This window comes from Bufo bufo, chromosome 3, assembly GCF_905171765.1.
Source record: "Bufo bufo chromosome 3, aBufBuf1.1, whole genome shotgun sequence".
Classification (NCBI taxonomy): domain Eukaryota; kingdom Metazoa; phylum Chordata; class Amphibia; order Anura; family Bufonidae; genus Bufo; species Bufo bufo.
Genome location: NC_053391.1, coordinates 576736284 through 576760791, shown reverse-complemented (window position 1 = coordinate 576760791; position 24508 = coordinate 576736284). Strand labels below are relative to the sequence as shown.

At 41.5% G+C, this 24508-nt stretch overlaps 1 protein-coding gene across 5 annotated transcripts in view; it reads left to right on the top strand.

Annotated features, from left to right (window-relative positions):
* Positions 1-24508, top strand: part of ARHGAP9 (Rho GTPase activating protein 9) — a 223264-nt gene that overhangs the window by 126088 nt on the left and 72668 nt on the right. For all 5 annotated transcript variants that reach the window (XM_040425737.1, XM_040425734.1, XM_040425736.1 and 2 more), the window contains 5 exons: positions 5229-5375; positions 9111-9218; positions 14401-14462; positions 17002-17089; positions 18196-18291. In XM_040425737.1, coding sequence (XP_040281671.1) covers positions 5229-5375; positions 9111-9218; positions 14401-14462; positions 17002-17089; positions 18196-18291 — 501 coding nt within the window. The remainder of the gene's footprint in view (positions 1-5228; positions 5376-9110; positions 9219-14400; positions 14463-17001; positions 17090-18195; positions 18292-24508) is intronic.

The following is a 24508-nucleotide window of genomic DNA, read 5'->3' as shown; positions in this document are numbered from 1 at the left end:
GTAGCCCACATTGCTTCTCATATTGGCCCCCAGCAGCCCCCATTGCCTCATACCATCCCTCAGTAGCCCCCATTGTCTGTCATATTGGCCGTCAGCAGCCCCCATTGCCTGTCATGTTAGCCCCCAGCAGCCCCCATTGTCTCAGATCAGGCCCTATTGCCTCATGTTTAATAAAATAAATAAACCACTTTCCTCTCCTGCTCCTGGACACCGCCGCTTCTCACCGCCCGCGCTCTTCTTCCTCTTGCTGCCGTCTGTGCTGTGAACCAGCACGCAGAGCGTGAGGTCACAGAGCACCCTCACGCTGTGCGCAGCCACTGCACTGCCAACAGCCGAGGATCAAGAAGTGGTGAGTACAAAGCCTTCACCGCTTCCTGGAGATTGCCTTGTTGTGGCAGATGGGCTCATAGCATTAAATGAAAATGTTTCCTCAGAACCTGTAAATATAGTTGTAATTCCATTTAAAGGGAACCTGTCATGCTGAACATGGTTTGAGCTGAAGGCATCATGTTGTAGAGGAAGAAATACTGAGCAGATTTAAAATATATAGAGTTAAATGGGAAAAGATTCAGTAAAACTTGTAATTTATACATTTAAATTCTTTCTCATTCTGGGCATTGATGTCAAGGAAGCGGTCCTATCAGTGATTGACAGTTATCTCTGTATACACAGTCATAGAGGGAAGATGTCAATCACTGATAGGACCCCCTACTTGATGTTAAAGTCCAGAATGAGAAGCAATCTAAATGTATAAATTACAGGTTTTACTGAATCGTTGGTGAGTACAATAAAGGAATTCAAGAGGGGCCTGGATGTGTTTCTGGAGCGTAATAATATTACAGGCTATAGCTACTAGAGAGGGGTCGTTGATCCAGGGAGATATTCTGATTGCCTGATTAGAGTCGGGAAGGAATTTTTTAATCCCCTAAAGTGAGGAAAATTGGCTTCTACCTCACAGGTTTTTTTTTTTGCCTTCCTCTGGATCAACTTGCAGGATAACAGGCCGAACTGGATGGACAAATGTCTTTTTTCGGCCTTATGTACTATGTTACTATGTTACTATGTTTCCCATAAAGCTATATATCAATCTGCTCTGCTACACCTTATATATATATTATACTGCCTGCACTGCATTTTCTTGGTGATAGGCTCCCTTTAAAGTCATTGAAATATTCAGTTTATGCACATATAGTGCCTATAGGGTGCTGCTGCATTGTTGTGTTTGCAGATGGTAGAAAAGGGGTGGAAGTAACACATGGCTTCAGGATCTGACTACACTAAGGTTTTGCATGTAGTCTGTAACCATGGGAACACATTGGTCTGTATAGGTATAGGAATAAAACAGTAGATTTTTGTTATCAAAACTATTTAAGATGCACTGGAACAACAACAAAGCAAATTGCATGTAAAAAAGTTTACATATAGTAATTATCAGGGGGCAGACATTTTCTAGACTTCTAGTTAGTTATCCCATTGAAGGACATTACTGTCAGCCATTGTCTAGCCTGTAATTGCATGTATCATGTTAAAACCCCTTAAAATAATGTGATAAAGCATTTCTTTTGAGTGAATGTATGCACAGGCCATGTTTTTGCCGCGGTATCTACTGCAGAATCTTCTTGGCCAACACAATCTCTTAAACCATGTATTCGTGTAGTTTAACAGGAAATCATCTAAGTCACACTGTCAAAGATGAAAAATAAACTGTGGTTCTAGTCTTCCCGTATGTTAAGTTCTCAAACCTTCAATATTGTATGTGTAACTCAGTGTTTAAAATCTTCACGTACAAAGTCCTTTGTGATTTATTACCTTAGGGAATGTAATAGATATGTAAGAGTGTGCACCATATAAATACTGAACTTAAAGTGCACCACTCACACAAGGAAACAAAATCCTTGGTGATTCTAAAAGCAACTTATTTTTGCAGTTATCATTTAGGTAGCATTAATCACACTATTCTAGAAATGTGCTACACAACTTGTGAACTCTGGGTCAAGGTCAAAGGGACATAAGGAAATGCACGGTGTATGCAAAACAAGACATCTCTGGCTTTCGAAAACATGTAAAACTTTTCACCATGACAGTATATACATGAAAAAAAAAATTCTGAGTGGTGCATGCAGGCTGCTGCATCACCGCTGTGATGCGTAACTGGCTGCAGCGATCATGTATGAAGGTGACACTTCATCACTGGACCAGGTTAAACTGGTCCATGCATTGAAAACTATTTATGGGCTGGAAAACAATTATAACCCCATAATGGATACAGCCAATTTGGCCTTGAAGATGCAGGAAATTTTTTTTATTTTGTCTCATTGTGTTCTAACAGTCATATATTTTTTTATTTTTTTTTATTTAGCATACAAATAGCAATTATGGGGTCTTTTCTTGGGCCCCTAGCTAGAAAGCATAGTGGAGCATGGTAGGGTGAGCATCATGGTTTGAGGCTGCTGTGCTTGTCAGCCCTGTTTTGGTAATGGGAGGACAGGGGATGCCCTGTTCTTTTGTTAAAGTAATTTAGATGTCACAGTTACTATTGACCATGGCATCTACTTGGTAAAACCACCAAAACCAGAAATTTCCAATCTCTGTCCTTGCTGTGGTAGTCTACTACGGTTTGCTGTATGTTACCCTCTGAGTCAATAGCTAATTGATGAAAGGTGTTTTAGTTAAGGAGAAAAGATTGGAAGTGTGGGTTTGACAAGTGTTTTCCTATTAATTTAAGGCACACAAAGCCTTGTTACTGATAAATCTGTTATTTTCATGAAAGATTGGTTAATGTGAACCGTTCATCAATGGACTTGAGAAGTTCTCAGAAGATGTGTTATAAAGATGTATGAAGCTGGAAAAGCATTGCAAAAGATCCAATCCGCGCTTAAAGTTAAGGTAATCCTGAAAAAGGTGAGAAAGAACCCAATGGTAAGCCTTCAGAAGACTTCACAAGCACGTGTCTACTATTAGAGCAAGAATGGTGTTCATGAAAAGATACTGCGAAGGAAGCCGTTATCCAAAAAAACATTGTAGCCCATCTCAAGTGTGCCTAAGAGTACCTGGATGTTCCACACTCCTTCTGGGAAAATGTTCTATGGACAGATGAGACAAAACGTGTTAACAGAAATGCACAAAGCTATGTCTAAAAGAAAAAGCCAGGACCAAAACTTCATCCCAACTGTAAAGCATAGTGGAGCATGGTAGGGGGAGCATCATGGTTTGAGGCTGCTTTGCTGCATTAGGGCCTGGACACCCTGCAATCATTGATAGAACAATGAACTGTAAAGTGTATCAAAACATTTTACAGGAGAACGTAAGGGCCCCAGGTCAAGCTGAAGAGACACAGTGATATCAATGCCAATCAACACAATGATTCATATAGTATATCAGCTAAAGCAACTCCAAAGGGTTCACTTATTTTCTCTGGCAATTGCAAGTAAAGGTGACTGTACACCTTTAATAGTTGTCGGAAAAATGTATACTCGCTCGACAACTATTCTTCCTGGTTTGCCCAAAAAGGTGAACCATGCATCGATGGACTTGAGAAGTTCTCAGAAGGTGTGTTATAGAGCCGAGCAACATAATTAGATTGAAGCTGCACCTCGCCCTTTGTAACTCTGTTAGTCAACGCTAGTGACTCTATTACTCTTTCTAAAACATTTCTATACCCACTGGGAATAGCAATATGTTGATCTGAGGAAAAGTCAGGAAGAAGTATTTACTGTACTTCAAAGCCAATGTCCGGTATAATGACCGAAAGGGGCAGAACATGCCATAGATCCTAAAGCGAAATTTCCCAGTTGGCTGATGCCCAGGGGGTTGCCAAAGCCTTCCTCCTGGCCGCCAGCTGAGTACATAAAAATCTGATGCTCTCTGCACAAAACACTTGCACAACAGCACAAAACACTTGGCCAGCGAGGGGGTACACCTTACGAAATATACAAAATGTCACAGAATATCAACAAAGGCTATATAAGTATGTGACATACAGTATAGTCCTCCTACAAACACACTGACGCACAGTAACCAAAAAGTGGCCAACCTCTTTAAAGTGTCACTGCACTTTGAAAAAACTTTTGGTATGTCATAGTGACATTTGTTCTAGCAATCCGTGGGGGTCTCAGAACGCAGACTCCCACTGATTGGAAGAATGAGGAGAGTGAAGCACTCACATAGCATGCTCTCTCTCCTCACTGCAGGAGACAGAATGCAGATGGGCCCATATACTTCCTATTGAGTCCATCTTGCTTCTGTCTTCTGCATTGAGGAGAGAGAGCAAGCTATGTGAGTGTTCCGCTCTCCTTGTTCTAGCAATCAGTGATGGTCTCAGTACTTGGACGACCACCAAACAAACCCTTTGATATGTTGCTATGACATATCGAAAGTTTTTTTTCAAAGTGCAGTGACATTTCAAGCTGACCATGCACTTTAGATACCTGTTGGTCAAGCACTCCTTCTGACCCTCCCCATACACATGTAAGCTCGGCTCAGTCATGCATGTGTTCTGAATCAGGCGAGGGGAGAAAGCTGCTGACATACACCTCTAGTGGTGGCTTATCACCTTGAGAACAATAGTATTGGCATATGCAATCAAACAGCCCCATCCTTCTTTCTCCCAACGTCTGCTGTATTGCCAAACACATGGTTGACTGGTCCTGATGAGTTACGGTAATATAAGTATCACATTTAAAGTAATTATCACACAGGCAAATGCTTTAAACTGGCATTCAAGATTGTTACTGTTTGGAAATTTTTAAAAACTTACAAAACATACAGAAGATAAGAAAACAATATACAGTGAAACGTCTCAAAATTACATTACAAATTGGTCTTCTCAAATAAGATGGACAGTTTGCATAATACAAGGTAGAACTTTTGTTGGAGGAAATATGGTCTGGGTAAGAAGGCCTTTTGGAGAGGTATCACTGTACTTGAAAAACACAGCTTTCTTTATGTTCAGATTTACCTCTACGAAGGCAGATGACTTGGAATTATACCCATTGCATTATTTTCTTTACACCCAGGAGTGAAGAAATTCCATCCATGTGATCATGGTAGCTACAGGTTGTCTTTATTCATGTTCTACATCCAGTATTGTCATATAATCACTGAAACTAAAAAGTAGTTCAGCTGGTTCCTATATCCACCATCTAGTGTAACCTCCTGTGTGTAGAGTGCTTACATTGTTATACATTGTGCTGTATATCATGTTACAGTATGGTTTCTGTATTTTACAGATCGATGACTCTGAGGGCCAGACTTTTCCAACATTTGGTAGTTTGTCATCTTCCAGCAGCAGTTTGTGCAGCCCCAGCAGCGATGGAGAGAAACAAAGACTCAGCTACACTAGGTCTATGGTCTTGTCCCATTCACAAAGGCAGAGGGTAAATTTGGAAATCGTTGCTGCGTTTTAAAAGTTTACATTTATTGACTATTTACTCTTTAGCAGTGATGGCCAGTTTGCCGTGTTCGCCCGTGAACACATGCGGGCTGACATCTTAACTCACAAGTCCGGCGAGGCACAGGTATGCACTGCCAGCGGGAGCAAAACAGCCGCCGGGGCCTTCATTGGGCTGTTCTCAGAACTGCCTGCTCCCGCTGACCGCATTTGTTTCAGACCGGCTCGCGACACAGGCACAGGTAAGGGCTTACCTGTGCCTCGCCGGACTTGTGAGTTAAGATGGCAGCCCGCATGTGTTTGCGGGCGAACACGGCGAACTGGCCATCACTGCTCTTTAGTATAGGGTATGTACACCTTTTCAACCAAGTTTTTGTGCTAAACAGATATACGTCAGCAGGAAGTAGGGGGAAAGATGAAAGTGGTTATAGCTCCAGGGTCAGACTACACAGAGTTTGTTTGTAGTCTGTAACCAGGGAGATGTATGGGTTATCATTGGAAGTGTAGATGCAAAATAAAGATTTTTTGCAAAGAGGCTTGTTTTCTATTTTAAATTTTACATGCAATAGACGTACATGCATTCCCAGTTACCTTTTTAAAGAGGACTTGTCACTGCTCCTGACATGTCTGTAATAACAATTCTGGAACATCTATTTTTCTGTCTCTATGTTGTGCCATTCCTTTATTATTTCTTCGAGAAGTTATGAATGAATTGCTAGCAGTCTTCAGTAAGGGTACAGAGGGGAGGTAACCAGTTGGGGGTGTGTACCTGCACAGACTGAAAATTACAACACCGATTGGATTCAGTAAGTCTGTGAAGGTACACCTCCCCCAACTGGTTACCTCCCCTCTGTACCCTTACTGAAGGCTAATAGCAATTCATTCATAACTTCTATCAGAAATAATATACTGTAGGAATAGCACACTATAGAGCCATAAGAATAGATGCTCCAGAACTGTTATTACATGGGGAATGCTTGTAGCTATTAAAACAGGCATGTCAGGAATGGTGAAAGGTCCTCTTTAAGACCATCTTTTTTTTTTTATGAGTTTTCACGATGTAATGCTTGCTTAGGCTACTTTCACACTAGCGTTCGGAGCGGATCCGTCTGATGTTTCATCAGACGGATCCGCTCCGATAATGCAGAGGTTTGCATCCGTTCAGAACGGATCCGTCTGCATTATAACTTAGAAAATTTTCAAAGTCAGAAAGTAGCCTGAGCGGATCCGTTCAGACTTTACATTGAAAGTCAATGGGGAACGGATCCGCTTGAAGATTGAGCCATATAGTGTCATCTTCAAGCGGATCCGTCCCCATTGACTTCCATTATAAGTCTGGACGGATCCGCTCGCCTCCGCACGGCCAGGCGGACACCCGAACGCTGCAAGCAGCGTTCAGGTGTCCGCTCACTGAGCGGAGCGGAGGCTGAGCGCTGGCAGGCGGATGCATTCTCAGTGGATCCGCCTCCACTGAGAATGCATTAGGGCCAGACGGATGCGTTCGGGGCCGCTCGTGAGCCCCTTCAAACGGAGCGCACGAGCGGACACCCGAACGCTAGTGTGAAAGTAGCCTTATTGGTAAGGTATATACCATACATCATGTTACTTATCTCATATCCCAAAATATAAAATCTTTTTAGGTCTTCTACTGAACATGATGCAAGGAGGACTATCAAGCGCTCTGCATTTAGGATCCGTTCTAGACCATCGTTATTTTTTAAAAGAATCCCCCAATTATAAGCTAATCATAGAATCTCTTCTTGCTAGGACTTTTACCCTAAGTTCACACCTGAGCGTTTTACAGCGCGTTCCTACGCGCTGTAAAACGCACAACAAGGAGAAACCAATGCTTCCCTATGGGAATGGTTCTCACCTGGGCGTTTTACAGTGCGTACGATCGCGATGTAAAACGCCCGACGCTCAAACAAGTACTTGAGCTTCTTTGGGGCGTTTTGTCGCGCGTTCCCGTACATAGACTTTCGGGAACGCGCGACAATGGGCGTTCGCTTGTCTCTGTATGCACGCTTGTAAACGCCAGTACAATCGCGCATACAGAGTGCTCCTTTCAGAACGCTCAGGTGTGAACCCAGGGTAAGTTAATAGCTAGAATTTTTCAGAGAAACAAAGTGTTCCAATTCCCTGCAGTAACATTCAGTGGGGCTAGTCCACTTTAACATGCACCTCTGTTTGCCAAAACTGCGCCACAATTTTGTTGCAAAATTTTGGAGCAAAGTAAGCAGACTGATAGGTGGTATTAGCAGACTTGACTGTCTAAAGGTGCTATGTGTGTAGGTAAGATCCAGCACAATTCTCCAGGTTAAAAGGTTATTCTTTTTTAAAGCTCCTTTAAAAAGATAGAAACATAGAAGATTGAAGGCAGAAGAAGACCACATGGTCCGTCTAGTCTTCCCTTAAATTAGATGGAGCCCATATCATGCAGCGAGAAGCGAGAGAGCACACTTCTCTCTCCTCATTTTAGAGATTGGTGGTAGTCTAAGCACACAGACCCCTACTGATCATAACTTTTGATGTGTCTACATTTTGTGAAATTACCCTTTAAAGGGGTTCCCCGGGCTTTTAATATTTATGACCTATCCTCAAGATAGGTCATCAATATCAGATCGGCGGGTCCGGCACCCTATACCCCCGCCGATGAGCTGTATGAAGAGAAGGTCTCCCGTCTCTCTTCCTGCTCAACATAGACATAGCTGCAGCGAGCAGGTCATCAATATTAAAAGCTTGGAGAACCCCTTTAAAGGTTTTGATCATGTCCCCCCTTTAAAGTTTTTAAAGACTCTCTTGATATGTTTTATGCTTCAGAGTAGACTTTCCACCATTTTTGTAGCCCACTTTTGCACCCGTTCCATTTTATGTTTATCTTTTTGATGGTGGGGGTCTCCAGGACTGTACACTGTATTCTAGATATGGTTTTATTAGCATTCTATACAGGGGGTTCATCATCTCTCTCTCTTCCTACTTGTTTTACCTCGAGGTATACAGCCAAGCATCCTGCTTGCTTTCCCAGCTGCCTGCCCACACTGTGCACTCATTTTAAAGCTGACTAATATCATGATCCTTAGATCCTTCTCTTCCGAAGTCCTGGCTAACACAGAACTGCCAATATGATACTCAAATAGAGGGTTCCTTATCCCGAGAGGCATGATGCAAGAAGCAGAAAATGATTATACAGATCAGAGCATGTACATACACACAGGGGAAACCACAAAATAGTTGTCCATCACAAGGACCGTTATTTCTTATTAGTTTAAAAAGTTCCATGTCATATAGCGATAGTCAACGCGTTTCAATTATTAGATCTTGACATGCATGCAACAGATATGCAAATAATGTGCTAGCACCTCCTGCAGTGGGTGTTCCAGCCTCATGTGGAATATGGTAATTAATCAGATAATAGCTCCATGTGCAGGAGGTGAGAGCATAAAAACCACTTGGAAACATATGCATTAAAAAATATGTGAAGGAAACATGTTTTGGACAACAACACTAGTCCTTATTCGTGACCTTCTAAACTTGCACCAGACTTCTCATTCAGCATCAACCACTGACCAATGACAAATGTGCAAATGTGTTGCATTTTAGACTGATTGAAGTTGGCTCTTAGTGTTAGTACATCTGCCTCTCTCTCTCTCTCTATATATATATATATTTATAATATTTATTCAGACAGTTCTTTCTTGTTCTTTCTTTCTTCTTTTTGCAGAGTCACAAAAGAAACCTGTCCTATCACACGGTTGAAGATTTTAATAATGCAAACTTAAATGCAGACCTTAATAAGCTCACTGCAGTCACCGTGCTGGATATTCCCCATGTAAGTCTCTACGTGTCATAATGCAATCCAGGGAAGAACAAATGCTGTAAAACCTGATTTTAGGTTTCATTATTGAAGGCTTTATAAATATCATGAATAGTATCCACTAACACTGAAGGACTTGTGTGGTATAATGTTACACTAGATAAAGCATAAGTGTAAGTTATCCGTGTTTTCCACAGGCAGCACTCAGATCCATTGAATTTTTATTTGTTTTGTTCAGTCTTACATTCTTGTTTTTCCTCTGGCCATGGGTCAGTGGAGAAACAAAGAAGACATGCACTACTTTAGTCTGTGATTCGTCTGTTTTCTGTCAATCATTTTTCACTGGCCATTGTTACAAGATGCTCTGGAAATCCACTTTTCAGACCAAGGTGCTCATGCACACCACCGTTGCCCGGCTGTGCCCCTATTGCAGCCCGCAAGCTGGAAGGTCGGTGTGGAACGGAGGCACGGAACCCCAGAGAAGCTCTCCATGCCTCTCTGTTTTTTTGCGGTGTGGACAGATCACGGACCCATTCAAGTTGAATGGGTCTGGATCCGTCTGAGGAATCTGCACTGATGTTGCCCATGCATTGGGGACCACAAATTGCGGTCTCCAATCCACGGAATAGCCGACCAATGGCTGTGTGCATTAGCCCTAATAATGGAATGTGGATGACACTTGGAGGGCAACAAACAAACACGTGGACCAAAAATGACTCCTTCACAGACAAATTTGCAGACAAAAGACTTGCTTTTTTTGGGAACATAAATCAGACATGTGAAAAGGCTAATGCTCAGGTCTGTATTACAGCTCTGTTTTGTATGGAGTCATAATAAGGCCTCCATAGAGGTGCATAGGATCTCTACTGCACCTTAAGCCCTTAATGATACGTTTTTCTATGGCAGTCATTACAGGCTTTATTCTAGGCCTCTGTATTTTTACGGCAGCCTACAATAAGCACTTCGTGGGTCTGCTGTGCAGTGGAGAGCAGGAGCTCAGCTCTGATATGAGAGCCAGGATCCTGTTCTAATGGTCTGCATCAGCAGAAGCGCTGATTCGGACCACTTAACCCCTTAGATGTTGTGGTCAATAGCGACGGTAGCATCTAAGTGGTTTAGAGTTAGAGTGAGGGCCTCTCTCTATCAGGCATCGGCATCCCTGTGAGTGAGATTGTGGGTGCTGATGTCTTTGCGTGGCAGCTGGGGGCCTAATGAAGGTAGGTACTGACAGTATAATACACTGTACTGCATAAAAAGTACAAGTAAATGATCGCAGGTTTAAGTCCCCTTGTGGGACTAATAAGTTACATAGTAACATAGTAACATAGTACATAAGGCCGAAAAAAGACATTTGTCCATCCAGTTCGGCCTGTTATCCTGCAAGTTGATCCAGGGGAAGGCAAAAAAAACAAACCTGAGGTAGAAGCCAATTTTCCCCACTTTAAAAATTCCTTCCCGACTCCAATCAGGCAATCAGAATAACTCCCTGGATCAACGACCCCTCTCTAGTAGCTATATCCTGTAATATTATTACGCTCTAGAAACACATCCAGGCCCCTCTTGAATTCCTTTATTGTACTCACCATCACCACCTCCTCAGGCAGAGAGTTCCATAGTCTCACTGCTCTTACCGTAAAGAATCCTCTTCTATGTTTGTGTACAAACCTTCTTTCCTCCAGACGCAGAGGATGTCCCCTCGTCACAGTCACAGTCCTGGGAATAAATAGATGATGGGATAGATCTCTGTACTGACCCCTGATATATTTATACATATTAATTAGATCTCCCCTCAGTCGTCTTTTTTCTAAAGTGAATAACCCTAGTTTTGATAATCTTTCAGGGTACTGTAGTTGCCCCATTCCAGTTATTATTTTAGTTGCCCTCCTCTGGACCTTCTCCAGCTCTGCTATGTCTGCCTTGTTTACAGGAGCCCAGAACTGTACACAGTACTCCATGTGTGGTCTGACTAGCGAGTTGTAAAGTGGTAGGACTATGTTCATATCACGGGAATCTATGCCCCTTCTGATGCAACCCATTATCTTATTGACCTTGGCAGCAGCTGCCTGACACTGGTTTTTGCAGCTTAGTTTGCTGTTTATTAAAATTCCTAGGTCCTTTTCCATGTCAGTGTTACCGAGTGTTTTACCATTTAGTATGTACGGGTGACTTGCATTATTCCTTCCCATGTGCATAACCTTACATTTTTCAGTGTTAAACCTCATCTGCCACTTCTCTGCCCAAGCCTCCAATCTATCCAGATCCCTCTTTAGCAGTATACTGTCCTCTTCAGTGTTAATTACTTTACACAGTTTAGTGTCATCTGCGAAAATTGATACTTTACTATGCAAGCCTTCTACAAGATCATTAATAAATATATTGAAGAGAATAGGGCCCAATACTGACCCCTGAGGTACCCCACTAGTGAAGTTTGTAAAAAAAAAATTATTTAGTTTTTTTTAATCTTTAGGTTAAAAAAATGTTCTATTGGTTTCTACAGCAGAAATGACTTGGAATCTGTGACTTAATATGCTTGTGTTACACAAAGATTTTGAGACAGATTTGACAGATTTAAAGGCCCAGGTACAGGGGCCACTGTGCAGTAAATTACCAGGAACAAACCATTCGTTCCTCAAAAATTGCCTACTTGTCAGGAGGTGGGAGAGCTTCATTTTCATGCAGCAATCATCACCTCTGTATGGAGATGAACGATCGCTACTGTGATCACTTGTCCCCATAGAGAATATTTTTTTTATGGGCAGCAGATCCCTGTTTACACAGTGTGATCTGCTGCCTGGAAATTATAATTTAGGTGTCCGCACCAGCAATACTTTAAGAGAACCTTTTTATTGTTCATTGGGAGATTGTTGGCACCTTTACATAGAGCAGTTATCAGGAATGCTCCTTCCTGATAATTGCCCCAATTGTCCCTTAAAGAGGACCTTTCACTGAGATTACAATATTAATACCTGGCACTGTAGGACATGTTTAGATGTGATATTGTTATTTTTTTTCAGATACTCTGCTCCATTGTGGCGCTGTGACCCTGGTCTGTTTTCCCGCCCTGTATGCTAATCCATACCATCGTTACAGGGAGGAGGAGACGGCCGCGGATCTCAGGGAGCGTCTCCTTCTCCCTAACTGTGAGCTGTCCAATCACAGCGGACCACGTCACAGCCATTGAGAAAAAAAAGCTCACCTTGTCCCTGGCTGTGACGCGGTTCACTGTGATTGGATAGCGATATCACATCTCCTAAACATGCCCTACAGCGCAGGGTATTAATACTGTAACCTGAGAACCAGTGAAAGGTCCTCTCTATCTCTCTGCATTGTAATGAGTAAAATCCAGAACAAATCAGATTTTAGTGTTGTTAACAATAATTGTCTGTCTATAGTAATAAATCCGATCAGTTAAAGCTTCAGAACACTTATCTTTCGGGCTTCATATGCTCATGTATGTTGTGTTCTGATTACAAGATCAAAACTGGAAAAGTTTTTATAAGGTTCAGGGTTAGAACCCCTGGAGTTGTTGGCTCCAAGGCCGGACAACCGCTTAAGGCACCTTTCCCACCTGCACGGTCCCTTTCCACTATTGAGATCCGTCATAGGATCTAAATAGCGGTGGAAAAGGCTTCAGTTTTGTCCCCATCCATTGTCAATGGGGACAAAACTGAACTGAAGGGAACGGAATGCACCAGAATGCATCCCGTTCCGTTTCATTGCGTTCCCATATCCTGGGATGCGGAGCAAGACGGATGCATCATGACTCACTATGTAAATCAATGGTGATGGATCTGTTTTCTCTGACACAAAAGAAAAAGGATCCGTCCCCCATTGACTTACAATGGTTTTAGAGACGGACCAGTCATGGCTATTTTAGAGATAATACAACCGGATCCATTCATAACGGATGCAGGCGGTTGTATTCCGTGACGGAAGCGTTTTTGCTGATCCATGACGGATTCAGCAAAAATGCAGATGTGAAAGTAGCTTTAAATATACAGTACAGACCAAAAGTTTGGACACACCTTCTCATTCAAAGAGTTTTCTTTATTTTCATGACTATGAAAATTGTAGATTCACACTGAAGGCATCACAACTATGAATTGTATACATAACAAACAAGTGTGAAACAACTGAAAATATGTCATATTCTAGGTTCTTCAAAGTAGCCACCTTTTGCTTTGATTACTGCTTTGCACACTCTTGGCATTCTCTTGATGAGCTTCAAGAGGTAGTCCCCTGAAATGGTTTTCACTTCACAGGTGTGCCCTGTCAGGTTTAATAAGTGGGATTTCTTGCCTTATAAATGGGGTTGGGACCATCAGTTGCGTTGAGGAGAAGTCAGGTGGATACACAGCTGATAGTCCTACTGAATAGACTGTTAGAATTTGTATTATGGCAAGAAAAAAGCAGCTAAGTAAAGAAAAACGAGTGGCCATCATTACTTTAAGAAATGAAGGTCAGTCAGTCAGCCAAAAAATTGGGAAAACTTTGAAAGTAAGGGCTATTTGACCATGAAGGAGAGTGATGGGGTGCTGCGCCAGATGACCTGGCCTCCACAGTCACCGGACCTGAACCCAATCGAGATGGTTTGGGGTGAGCTGGACTGCAGAGTGAAGGCAAAAGGGCCAACAAGTGCTAAGCATCTCTGGGAACTCCTTCAAGACTGTTGGAAGACCATTTCAGGGGACTACCTCTTGAAGCTCATCAAGAGAATGCCAAGAGTGTGCAAAGCAGTAATCAAAGCAAAAGGTGGCTACTTTGAAGAACCTAGAATATGACATATTTTTAGTTGTTTCACACTTGTTTGTTATGTATATAATTCCACATGTGTTAATTCATAGTTTTGATGCCTTCATAGTCATGAAAATAAAGAAAACTCTTTGAATGAGAAGGTGTGTCCAAACTTTTGGTCTGTACTGTATATATATTTTTTTTACTGTAGGACCATATGGGTGATTGCGGTTACGGTATGACATCCTTAGAAGGGAATGTGTATGCAGATGTCCCTGTTTATACATTAAACAGAGGCCATTCACGTGACCAGAGACTTACCGCTTGGGGGTAAAACGGCTCCAAGTTGTTGACATTTTTGGTTTTGTATGCTTTATGAACATAAGTGCACAGCAGATATTTATACTGTGTGTTATGTAGCAATAACTGGTTTTTCATCTGTCATCTGCTTGTTCTTGTCCAGGAGGTGGAGAAGGCAGGTCAGTTAAACAAGACTAAGATAGCAGAAGGTGGAAGGAAACTGAAGTAAGTTAAAGGATTACATCATGCAGCTGTATCCTGAATTAACTGATTGTTGCAATCAACTATGTTTATTGTGCCCTTATACTGTATACCTATAAGTTTGCGGCATTGGAAATGAGACCAGAAAATTAATCTTGGGTGCAGTTAAAGGGGTTGTTATTATTATTATTATTATTATTATTATGTCTGCTCTTTTCCCCCAGAAATATGCTACTCTTGTCCAAGGGGCTGTGTGCGGTATTCCAGCGTAGGCCTAGTTCACACATCAGTTATTCACATGGCCATTGTTCGTCCATGCCCATATTGCAGCCCGCAAACAGAGCGTCCGCAATATGCAGGCACGCAAAGATAAAGTATAATGGAAAGATCTGCTCCTGTTCTGTGTTTTTGATCCGCACCTGGTTTTGGGTCACAATCACTGACGGAAATCACTGACCAAATCACTGAAGTGTGAAATCAGACTTAAGCCTCTTGCACACGAACGTTTATTTTTTCCGTTTCAGTTCCATTTTTGCGGATTCCGTTTGCGGTCCGTATTCGGAACCATTCATTTCAATGGTTCCGCAAAAAAAATTGAATGTACACCGTATGCATTCCGTTTCCGTATTTCCGTTCTGATAAAAGATAGAGCTTGTCCTATTATTGTCCGCAAATCACGTTGTCCGCAAATCACGCTCTATTAAAGGGTCCATTCACACATCCGTGTGTGTTTTGCGGATTCACAGATCCGCGGATACGCAAAACGCGGACAGCGGCATTTTGCGGACCGCACATTGCCGGCACTAAGAGAATATGCCTATTCTTGCCTGCTATTGCGGACAAGAATAGGACATGTTCTATTTTTTTCAGGATCGGAATTGCGGACCTGGAAGTGCGGGTCCGCAATGACGTGCGGCCCTATAGAAATGTTTGGGTCCGCAATTCCGTTCCGCAATGGGTGAATGGAGCCTAAGTCCGTTCCGCAATGGGTGAATGGAGCCTAAGTCAATGGGTCCGCAAAAAATACGGAATGCATACGGAATGCATCCCTATATCTTCCGTATCCATTCTGTTTTTGCTGAACCATCTATTGCAAATTTTCTGACCTGCCCGATTTTTCAATGTAATTACTGTATACTGTATATGCCATGCTTCCGTTTCCGTTTCCGATCCGCAAAAAACTGATCACATACGGAAACCATACAGAAACTAAACGGAAGCAGGACGGAAACGGAAACGGAAACACTACTGAAACAAAAAAACTGAAAAACTGATCCGTTTAAAATGGACCGCAAAACAATACGGTCTTGTACAGCAGGCCTTAGTCTCCTTCAAATTAATGTGGCTGGGTTGCAAAACCAGCGAGGGCAAACACAGGGTTTTTAAAAGGGAGGTGGGGTGGTAAAATTGGTGGCATTGCTGGATTATTCCATTAGTACGGTTAAATGATCATTGAAAAAAATTTAAGAAAACGTTTGTATTTTCTTCTGCCATTGTTCATGTGTGACGTTATCTTGGGGGACTGCAAAATTACAGATATTTTATTAAACTTATTCTAGTTGAGTACGGCACTAATGTAGATGGCAGTGTAAGGTTATGTTCACATGTGGCAGAATACAGTAGCTGCAGACTTGTGATGTGCACCTCAAATCTACGGCAGTTTAACGTACAAAATATATACAGTAACTGAGGTTTTCAAGACATGTAAAGTAAAAAAATACTCTTAGAAATCAGGAGTTTTTCAACTCAAAACATTCTTGTGCAGAAATGCGCCAGAATATCACAGCGGCTTTTTTCTCTATGCAATGCATACGGTGAAAACTATGGCAAATCTGCGGTGCAGTTCGCTGAAGAATAGACATGTAATACATGTGGGTTTCACCACATATTTTTGTGTCAAGAATTGCAGCGTGAAAAGTATGCTACATATGGATTTTCCCCTAAAAATCAAGGAGCCTGAAAGGAGTTGTCCAGTACTTTATATTGATGGCCTGTGCTCAGGAGAGATTGCAGCCGCACGCTAATCGTCTACCTGCTGGAAACATCCCAGGCATTCCTACCATACAGAGCCATTCCTCGACCTCCTACTTCTCCTATTTGCGACATATTAAAAAAAGACCTGTGTGGTACAAAGCATCTAGATTGACGTGTTGTTATACAAGCAACGGTTAATGCAACAGAAACTGTGGAAAATGAACCATTTTGCTATACAATCCATACTGCATCTTTGAATACTCAAGCACTTTGAAATGGCTTTTTATCATGCTTTGTGTGCTTCATGTGTAACAAATCACAAACTTTGCATCTGATTCCCCTGTAAAATAAATAAAATAAAATAAAATAAAAATTTAATCGCCCCATGTATCACCGAAAAAAGGTCAAAAACATTTACATAACTGAATGGAAAAAAAAAAATTATGGTTTTCCAAGACACATGTATTAAAAAACTAAAAATGCAACTTTTTAGGAAGGGGAGTAAATGGCCCGGTCTTGAACTGGTTAATATTGTATCGTATGATTACTTGATAAACGGAAGGACCTTTGTGTCTGTTTTTCATTTCAGGAAAAATTGGACCACATCCTTAGTAGTTTTGACAGGAAACAGCTTAGTATTTTATAAGGACCCAAAAGTTCAGGCTCCGTCTGGTTGGGTAAGTCTTATATGTTAAAAGACATCTGTCAGCAGATTTGTCCCTATGACACTGGCAGACCTGTTACATGTGCACTTGGCAGCTGAAGGCATCTGTGTTGGTCCCATGTTCATATGTGTCCGCATTGCTGAGAAAAAGTTTTAATATCTGCAAATGAGCCTTTAGGAGCAACGGGGTCGTTGCCGTTACACCTACAGGCTCTGCTCTCTCTGCAACTGCAGCGCCCTTTGCACTTTGATTGACAGGCACAGGTGTGATCACATTTACCATGCGTTTACACTACATTTTTGCAGACAAGAATTGCCATTTCTAACATAGGGAGGGACGTGTGAAAGGTTACATTTGAGATGCACACGTCCAGTGTCTGTGTTTTGCAGATCCGCAATTTCCAGACTGCTAAACAGATAGGGCCAGATTTATCATTAGCTCAGGTCAGAATAATGGAGTGAAAAAGTCCCAAAAAAGTCCCAAACGCTAAAACTGCGCACAAATTTGCGACTTTTTTCTGCTCTGCACTATGCTCGCCAGTTTTCTGAAAGTGGGCGTGTTTTCTTATGTAAATTAATCTCTAGACAGATTTACTATTGGGATTATTTAAAAAGTCGCAAAAAAGTCGCAATTTCACTCCAGTGAGGACCATGCTTACCTTTTGAGGCTTTTTAATAGAACATGCGACTTTTTCGTAAAAACGTGTGACTTTTTCGTAAAGATGTGCGACTTTTGTAAAGCTGCTTACTGACGGATAAACTGCTACCGTCAAACCACATTTATTACAGTCTTAAAGGGCCGATCATAAATCTGACTTGGCTAAAACTGACTTTAGCCATATGTGAAAGTGGAGTGAGCTGTCAGAGTAATGATAAATCTGGCCCATAGAGTCGTGTGCATGAGGCCGTACGCACAGATGCACTAGTGGAATCCAGTGAACTCATCAATGTATTTTTGGAGTGTATTAGGGTGCAAGTTGATAATTATAGAATGCCTTCCTCCATAGTTTCTGAGTTATTGAATCTAAAATAAAATACAGTTCCAAACAGTGTACAGACAATTATGCAATGTGCTCACTAGTGACATTACCTCATCCAGAAGTGTCTTCATTGTTTCAGAAACCCTCTAACAGTAAGCCTGAGAGCAGCATGGACCTCCGAGGCGCCTGCATAAATTGGGCTCAAGACATGTCCAGCAAAAAGAATGTCATTCGTGTAAGTAGCAAACAAACCTTAGATTCATTCTACGAGAATAAGTTTTAATATCCTTAGGGAAGATCTGCTACTGTGAGTCAAAGATTCATTTAAATCTGATTCCTATATCTGATACAGTTTTTATATTTTTTAGTTTTTCCATATCACTGGCATTTTAAAGCATCAATATAAGTAGGGTATTGAGGACAATGGAGGTACATGCATGCCCACTTTATGTTACATGGCTGGAGTTTTGGAGAAACTTTAAAAGGACATTTTTTAAATCACATATTAAGAGTCTATAAGTGAATTTTATATGTAATTTTAAAAAAAATAGATCATTTTCTCAATACAATTTTTTTAAGTCACTCCATGTTTTCTACATCCTGTCCTGGCTCTTCAACTTCCTCTTAGTTTGGACTTTTAGCACAGCAGTCTCGCTTAACTCCCTCAATCAGGCCATTTCTGGCAAGTGACTTAATTATAGCATCACACTAAGTGCAGTGCTTCTCTGTAGGCATCTAGGCCTATCAATAGAGCAGTCACACTGTCATCCCAATTCTTTACCTACCAGTATATTGCGCATTATCCTTCAGATAACATCTTCCCCTCACAGCAGTAGTAAACTGATAATATCTTCTTATAATTTGTGTTGGACTTCTACAAATATACAATATTTTGTATTTCATTTTACCTGGCATAGTACTACTGAAATGGAATGGTCACAAATCCTAAAAAATGTGGGCTTTTGGGGTTATCTTACAATGAAAACCCTTATTCATATGTCCTATAAGATCCGGTCTGATGGACACAGCACATCCATGCATTACATAGACAGCCATTCATTTCAATTGCCAACATATAATGCTACATTTCCTTGCAGGGGCTGTTGCAAGAGAAATGTAGGTCTAGATGTGGCTTCCCTAACACAACTGATCTCCTGGGTTTAGATAAGCTGGATCTACTGGCTTATTTCAGGGGCAGACTCGCAACTTAAAGTGGTCCTGGAAAAAAAAAAAAAAAAAAAATGGCCCCATTTTGTAGGCAGGTCCAAATTAACAGAAGGAGGGGCAACATAAGTAGGCGGGGTCAACAATACCATAGTAAAAAAAATACCATCCCAGCAGAACAAAATAACACAGTGTAGCATAATATACTGCCCCAAAAGCTGGCACTCTTTGGTGGCTATCAATAGCTACCATCTTCTGTCCTCCTCCTCCAGTTGTCTATGGAGCAGGAACCTTAGGAGGTGTGGGCCACAGCAGTTGAATTCAGGAGGGCATGAGCGGTTTCTTCACTGAGTACCTGATTCTCACATCGTTAATTACTGTTGAGAGCTCATTATGTACCAGGTCAGCGGCAGAAAGGAGGACCTGGGTGGCCCCCTGGGGCATCGGCCCAGCAGGAAAGTTCCCTGTAGGGTCTATGCACAATCCACCCCTGGCTTCTTTTTAAAAAGTAGTTGCATTTATAAAATAATCTCTTTAAAGGGGTTTTCCTTGAGTAGAATATTGATGACTGCCACTCCCACCACTGCCACTGATCAGCACTTTGAAGAGGCCATGGTGCTTTGGTGAGCACTGAAGTCTCCTCACAGCATGCCAAGCACAGGATCATACATTGTAGAGAAGCTGTGCTTGGTATTGCAGCTCAGGCTAATTCATTTTAATAGGACTGAGCTCCACATACAGTCCTGATCAAAAGTTCAAGACCACTTGAAAAATGGCAAAAAATCATATTTAGCATGGCTGGATCTTAACAAGGTTCCAAGTAGAGCTTCAACATGCAACAAGAAGAAATGGCAGTGAGACAAAACATTTTTTGAGCATTCAATTTAATGAAAACAACGAATAAACTGAAACAGGCTGTTTTTCAGCTGATCAAAAGTTTAGGACCACACCTCCAAAAAAAAAACTAAACCCCCCCAAAACAAAAATCCAACTTCCAAACATGAACTCAGTAATGAGTAGCTCCGCTGTTATTGTTGATCACTTCAAAAATTCATTTCGGCATGCTTGATGCAAGCGTTTACATGAGGTGAGTGGGAACATTTCTCCAAGTGGTGAAGATGGCCGCACGAAGGCCATCTACTGTCTGGAACTGTTGTCCATTTTTGTAAACTTTCCTTGCCATCCATCCCCAAAGGTTCTCAATTGGATTTAGATCAGGGGAACACGCAGGATGGGCAAAAAGAGTGATGTTATTCTCCTGGAAGAAGTCCCTTGTCCTGCAGGCATTGTGTACTGTAGCGTTGTCCTGTTGAAAAACCCAGTCGTTACCACACAGACGAGGGCCCTCCGTCATGAGGAATGCTCTCTGCAACATCTGGACATGCGGCTGTTTGACGCCCCTGCACTTCCTGAAGCTCCATTGTTCCACTGAAGGAAAAAGCACCCCAGACTATTATGGCGCTCCCTCCACTGTGGCGCGTCGAAAACATCTCAGGTGGGATCTGCTCGTCATACCAGTAACGTTGGAAACCATCAGGACCATCAAGGTTACATTTTTTCTCATCAGAGAATAAAACTTTCTTCCACCTTTAATGTCCTATGTTTGGTGCTCTCTTGCAAAGTCCAAACGAGCAATTCTGTGGCGTTCAAGGAGACGAGGTCTTTGAAGACGTTTTTTGTTTTTGAAGCCCTTCAATCTCAGATGCTGTCTGATGGTTATGGGGCTGCAGTCAGCACCAGTAAGGGCCTTAATTTGGGTCGAGGATCGTCCAGTGTCTTGACGGACAGCCAATTGGATCCTCCGGCTCAGTGCTGGTGAAATTTATTTGGGTCTTCCACTTGACTTTTTTGTTCCATAACCCTCAAGATCATTTAAGAAATTCCAAATGACTGTCTTACTGCGTCCCACCTCAGCAGCGATGGCGCGCTGTGAGAAACCCTGCTTATGCAGTTCAACAACCAGACCACGTTAAAAAAGGGATTTTTTTTTGCCTTTGCCATCACAACGTGTGACTACCTGACAGAAAATGACAATGAATCCACATCTTTGCACAGATTTGGCCTCTTAAAGGCATGTGGCCCTAAAATTTGGATCAGCTGAAAAACAGCCTGTTTCAGTTTAATCGTTATTTTCAATTAATTGAATGCTCAAAAAATTTTTTTTAGCACTCTCATTTCTTCTTGTTGCATGTTGAAGCTCTACTTGGAACCTTGTTAAGATCCAACAATGTAAAATATGATTTTTTGCCATTTTTCAAGTGGTCCTAAACTTTTGATCAGGACTGTATTTCATGTGACTGATAACCATGACTTCACTGGCCCAATGTTATGATCAGTGTGTGTGTGTGTGGGGGGGGGGGGGGGGGGGGGAATGGAAACTCCACACTAAACACAGGAGGGAAGGGGAACAGTAACTGGGCCTGGAAACTGGGGAAGAAACAGGTGACCTCCTAGACAATCCTAATCCGGGCCCTGACTACCTATCAATTAAATAAACCTTGAAGGTAGGAATATTCATATGCAGGATACCTAGGCCCTGATTTCCATATAAGGCCCTGGAATAGAAGTCTCTGTCTCAGGCCCAGATACAACAACAGGGAATATAACAAATACAACAAAACGCGACACTTAACTTCTGTAGAGATGGAAGAACAAGAACACCAGAGACGACCTCACACCAGCTCAGCCAAATCCAAATGAAGCTATCTACCACATAGTCAGAAGGGTGGGGTCAGACTATAAAGGGTAGAAGTGATGACCACTGAGCAACATCTAAGAAAAGGGAAGTGGTCATTAACCCTATCAACACTGAATAAAGAGAAATCAAGGAGGCTGTTAGATTTCTCCACGCTCAGCCAGTCTCTCTGATCTCCTGACACCAGTTACCTGAGGGACCGTGACACCCAGGAAGAGGCCACAACACTCGCCAGAGAATTGCAGCCTCTTTGAATGGCTGATCGGTGGGGAGTCAGAACCCCACCAATCCGATATTGATGACCAGCCTGAGGATTATTCTACGCCCAGAAAACCCTTTAATGTTCGTATTAGGGAACAGTTATCAGAATCAATAGAGCAATAATCTGGCAGAACGGCAGGGAGTTCAGCTCCCACCAGTGCTCTATAGGTACCACCAGCAGAATACAAGTGTTATTTACAGCAGCCTTTGCTACAGACAGATGTACAATATTTTTAACCTAAGATTTTTATATTGATAGCTTATGCTTTAAAAAAAAGTCTTATCTGTTGGACTATCCCTTTAAGGCCCTTGCTATAATAATGCTGGTTTTAACAAAGGCTACAAAGCAAGATGTGGAGCTATAACATTATAACATCAAAAATTTATATGCTGTTGATATAAATTGGAATCTATAGCTTAAGATAACTATTATCTTAATAATTAACCAGTTCACAACCAAAATCACACTTTAACCCCTTAAGGACACGGCTATATTTCACTTTAAGGACCAGGCCATTTTTTGCAAATCTGACCAGTGTCACTTTAAGTGGTGATAACTTTAAAACGCTTTTACTTATCCAGGCCATTCTGAGATAGTTTTTTCGGCACATATTGTACTTCATGACACTGGTAAAATGGGGTCAAAAAAATTCACTTTTATTTATAAAAAAAATACTAAATTTGCCACAAATTTGGAAAAATTTGCAAATTTCCAAGTTTCCATTTCTCTACTTCTATAATACATAGTAATACCTACAAAAATAGTTATTACTTTACATTTCCCATATGTCTACTTCATGTTAGGATCATTTTGGGAATGACATTTTATTTTTGGGGGACGTTACAAGGCTTAGAAGTTTAGAAGTAAATATTGAAATTTCTCAGAAACTTTCAAAAACCAACTTTTTAAGGACCAGTTCAGGTCTGAAGTCACTTTGTGAGGCTTACATAATAGCAACCACCCAAAAATGACCCCATTCTAGAAACTACACCCCTCAAGGTATTCAAAACTGATTTTACAAACGTTGTTAACCCTTTAGGTGTTCCACAAGAATGAATGGAAAATAGAGATACAATTTCAAAATTTCACTTTTTTGGCAGATTTTCCATTTTAATATTTTTTTTCCAGTTGCAAAGCAAGGGTTAACAGCCAAACCAAACTCAATATTTATGGCCCTGATTCTGTAGTTTACAGAAACACCCCATTTGTGGTCGTAAACTGCTGTACGAGCACACGGCAGGGCGCAGAAGGAAAGGAATGCCATATAGTTTTTGGAAGGCGGATTTTGCTGGACAGTTTTTTTTGACACCATGTCCCATTTGAAGCCCCCCTGATGCACCCCTAGAGTAGAAACTCCATAAAAGTGACCCCATTTAAGAAACTACACCCCTCAAGGTATTCAAAACTGATTTTACAAACATCGTTAACCCTTTAGGTGTTCCACAAGAATTAATGGAAAATAGAGATACAATTTCCAAATTTCACTTTTTGGGCAAATTTTCCATTTTAATATTTTATTTCAGTTACAATGCAAGGTTTAACAGCCAAACAAAACTCAATATTTATGGCCCTGATTCTGTATTTTACAGAAACACCCCATATGTGGTCGTAAACTGCTGTACGGGCACACTGCAGGGCGCAGAAGGGAAGGAATGCCATATGTTTTTTGGAAGGCATATTTTGCTGGACTGTTTTTTTTTGACACCATGTCCCATTTGAAGCCCCCCTGATGCACCCCTAGAGTAGAAACTCCATAAAAGTGACCCCATCTTAGAAACTACACCTCTCAAGGTATTCAAAACAGATTTTACAAGCGTTGTTAACCCTTTAGGTGTTCCACAAGAATGAATGGAAAATAGAGATACAATTTCAAAATTTCACTTTTTTGGCAGATTTTCTATTTTAATCTTTTTTTTTCTAGTTACAAAGCAAGGGTTAACAGCCAAACAAAACTCAATATTTATGGCCCTGATTCTGTAGTTTACAGAAACACCCCATATGTGGTCGTAAACTGCTGTATGGGCATACGGCAGGGCCATACGGCCATACGGATTTTTTGAAGGCAGGTTTTACTGGACTGTTTTTTTGAAACCATGTCCCATTTGAAGCCCCCCTGATGCACCCCTAGAATAGAAACTCCAAAAAAGTGACCCCATTTTAGAAACTACGGGATAGGGTGGAAGTTTTGTTGGTACTAGTTTAGGGCACATATGATTTTTGGTTGCTCTATATTACACTTTTTGTGAGGCAATGTAACAAGAAATAGCTGTTTTGGCACCGTTTTTTTTTGTTATTTACAAAATTCATCTGACAGGTTAGATCATGTTGTAT